Below are 2657 nucleotides of genomic sequence, written 5' to 3'. Positions count from 1 at the left end.
CTTCAGTAGAATCTTGCTTGCATGTGAAATTAATGATATTGTTCTATAGTTTCCACACTCTGTTGGGTCACCCTTCTTTGGAATGGGAGTAAATATAGATCTCTTCCAGTCAGTTGGCCAAGTGGTTGTTCTCCAGATTTCTTGGCACAAATTGGTGAGCACATCCAGGGCAGCATCTGTCATTTTGAGGATTAAGGTGCGTCTGATTCAGGCCATAGTTTTTCCAATCACTTGCTGTGCATCTAAGAGCTGGACAATTAATAAGGATGATGGAAGAATTGATGCCTTTTAGCTGTAGTGTTGGAGAAGAGCACTTAACATATCATGGACAGCCAAGAGAACAGATGTGTCTTGGAGAGGGTGCAGCTGCAGTGCTCTTTGGAGGCAAGAATGATGAGGCTTCACCTCACATACTTTGGTCATGTTGCTAGGAGGGGCTATTCCTTGGAAAAGAACATGATGCTGAGAAGGGTAGAGGGTCATTGAAGGAGAAGAAGACCTTCAACCAGTTGGATTGACATGGTGACCACTGCAATGGGCTCTGTGTGTCAGAAAGTGTGAGGACGGCACAGGATATAGAGCAGGGTTCAGAGCTGTTGTTCATAGGATCACTATGGGTGGTACTTGAGTCATGGTACCGAACAACAGCATGTAGTACAAAGTGAGTATCGCTCACTAGAATTCTGCTCCATTTTCTCTTTACTTCAAACCCGATTTAGCCTCAGAGACAATTGTGGAGATGGTCGTAACAAGCAGGGCTTTGCTTGGGTTGTACGTGGGGTCACTACAACTGGCTGCCCTCTTCCCTGGGCCCCCTTACGACTCCTCCACCTTCTTGCTGCCCACACACACCTCCTTCTGCCCTCTCCTCCCCACTGGGGCTTCCTCATCGTCCCTGGGGCCTCCCTGCACCCCTCCTAGCCCTCCACCTTACTGAGGCTTCCTTACTGTCCCTGGGGCCCCCTCCCTGGGTCTCCTCACTTCCCCCCCCACGTCCTCACTGCCCCTCTCCCTACTGGGACTGGGGCTTCCTTGTCGTCCCTGGGGCCTCCTCCTGCACCCCTCCTGGCCCCCTCACTTTCCCCCAGCTTGTCCTCAGCAATGGTCATCACGGAGTGAATGACAGGTTCCTGTACGGCAGAGACGGTGAGGCTGACGTGGACTGGGAAGGGTTTGTGCCCTCGGCCATTGTGTGGCTAGGATCTGAGGCTGACCTCACGCCCCTGCATGTGTCCATGGCATCCGTACAGACCGGCTCGCTAAGCCTCTCTTCCTCAGCCTCTGGTGGACTTGAACCTTGGACCTGGCACTGATCCCAACCTGTGCATACAGTTCCCTGGCTCTGACCTTTCAGGAGCAGCTGGCCAGACCCATCCCTCAAGGAGGCTCCGGTGGGGGTGAGACCTCAGCCCTGGCGTCCACCAGGAGGAAGTGAAATGTCATGGCCAGTGAGGGGACCACGGAGGAGGACTGCTTACTGTCTTGGCCGTATTCGCAAGGTCTCCTCCTGGGCCTGCATTCTGCAGTGGAAATGCAAGTGGATTCCAGCCAGCAGGGCCAGGCTGGGCGCTGCAGGACAGTGCAGGAGGGTCAGTGAGGCCACAGTCCTGTGTGCCCTCTCCACGTCTCCCTGGGTGCCCAAGCCCTGCCACTGACCCCTCCTGGCCTCGTGTGCCCGTAGCTTGTTCACTTGAGGCTGGACGCCGCCCAGATCAGCTGTGTTGACAAGGCCAATCTCAGCCAGCTGGTAACCCGCTGAGGGTGCGGGGAGGTGACTCACATGCCCCTGTGGGACGCCCCTGTGGGGACAGCATGTGCTCTGTGGTGACCTCAGGTGGCACGCTGCTGGCCAGCCATGCTGTGTGCTCCACACCGTCCTGCCCCGCAGCCAGGCCCCTTTCTGTGCGCCCTGCCTGCTCCTCGTGTGGTGACATCACCAGGTGCCAATGCGGGGTCTGCACCTCTGGCAGGCTCAGGGCCCCCACCGAGACCCCCACCACCGTGCACTCAAGTGCTGTGCACAGCTGCAGCCTCCCACAGAAAAAAAGGGAGCCCGGGGGTGACCCTGTGCTGGGACTCCAGGTTCTGTGGGCTTAGATAAGCATCACCGGTGACAGACGCTCTGGTGGCTTAGTGTGTAACACAGAGAGTTACTAACAACAGGTCAGCAGTGTGAATCCACAGAGAAAGATGGCTGGTCCTCTCCTGTTGAGTAACAGCCACAGAAGCCAGCCAGAGCGTCGCTGCGTGGGGAGGGGCCGGGCGGTAGGCCTGGGAGTCCTTGCGTGGGGACGGGCCAGGCAGTAGGCCTGGCGTCTGCTGCTTGTGTCTAGAGCCCCAGACTAACACAGCTCCTGGGGCCTGGACACAGCTGTGCAGCCGCGTCTCCACTGCATGTCTGCTGGGCAGCCCCTGCCTGGACATCCCCTCTGGTTAGGAGGGTGGATGAGGCCCTGGGGGCCAGGCCCTGCTCCCAGGCCCTGGAATTGATCAACACTACCTGCCCTTCAGCAACCTTACCCCCCTCCAGTGCTCCCCTCTGTCAGTCAGTGACCTCCACACAAGGGCCACCACAGGCCCTGCCACCCACCAGGTCCAGTCCACACAGTCCCCACCCTCCCTGAAGTGGGGGACTAAAAACAGGGCCTGCTCAGAAA

General features: G+C 57.5%; 1 protein-coding gene across 1 annotated transcript in view; it reads left to right on the top strand.

Annotated features, from left to right (window-relative positions):
- CRELD2 (cysteine-rich with EGF-like domains 2) overlaps nt 1-1759 on the top strand; it is a 36697-nt gene extending 34938 nt beyond the window's left edge. Inside the window, exons 15-16 of the mRNA XM_006888117.1 lie at nt 1100-1244; nt 1682-1759. Coding sequence (XP_006888179.1) covers nt 1100-1244; nt 1682-1759 — 223 coding nt within the window. The remainder of the gene's footprint in view (nt 1-1099; nt 1245-1681) is intronic.
- Nucleotides 1760-2657: the final 898 nt, after the last annotated feature.

The sequence above is a fragment of the Elephantulus edwardii genome, unplaced genomic scaffold (genome assembly GCF_000299155.1).
Source record: "Elephantulus edwardii isolate Elephantulus edwardi_28Jun2011 unplaced genomic scaffold, EleEdw1.0 scaffold00064, whole genome shotgun sequence".
Taxonomy (NCBI): domain Eukaryota; kingdom Metazoa; phylum Chordata; class Mammalia; order Macroscelidea; family Macroscelididae; genus Elephantulus; species Elephantulus edwardii.
Note: the sequence above shows the minus strand (reverse complement) of the source record. Positions and strands in the feature narration are given on the sequence as shown.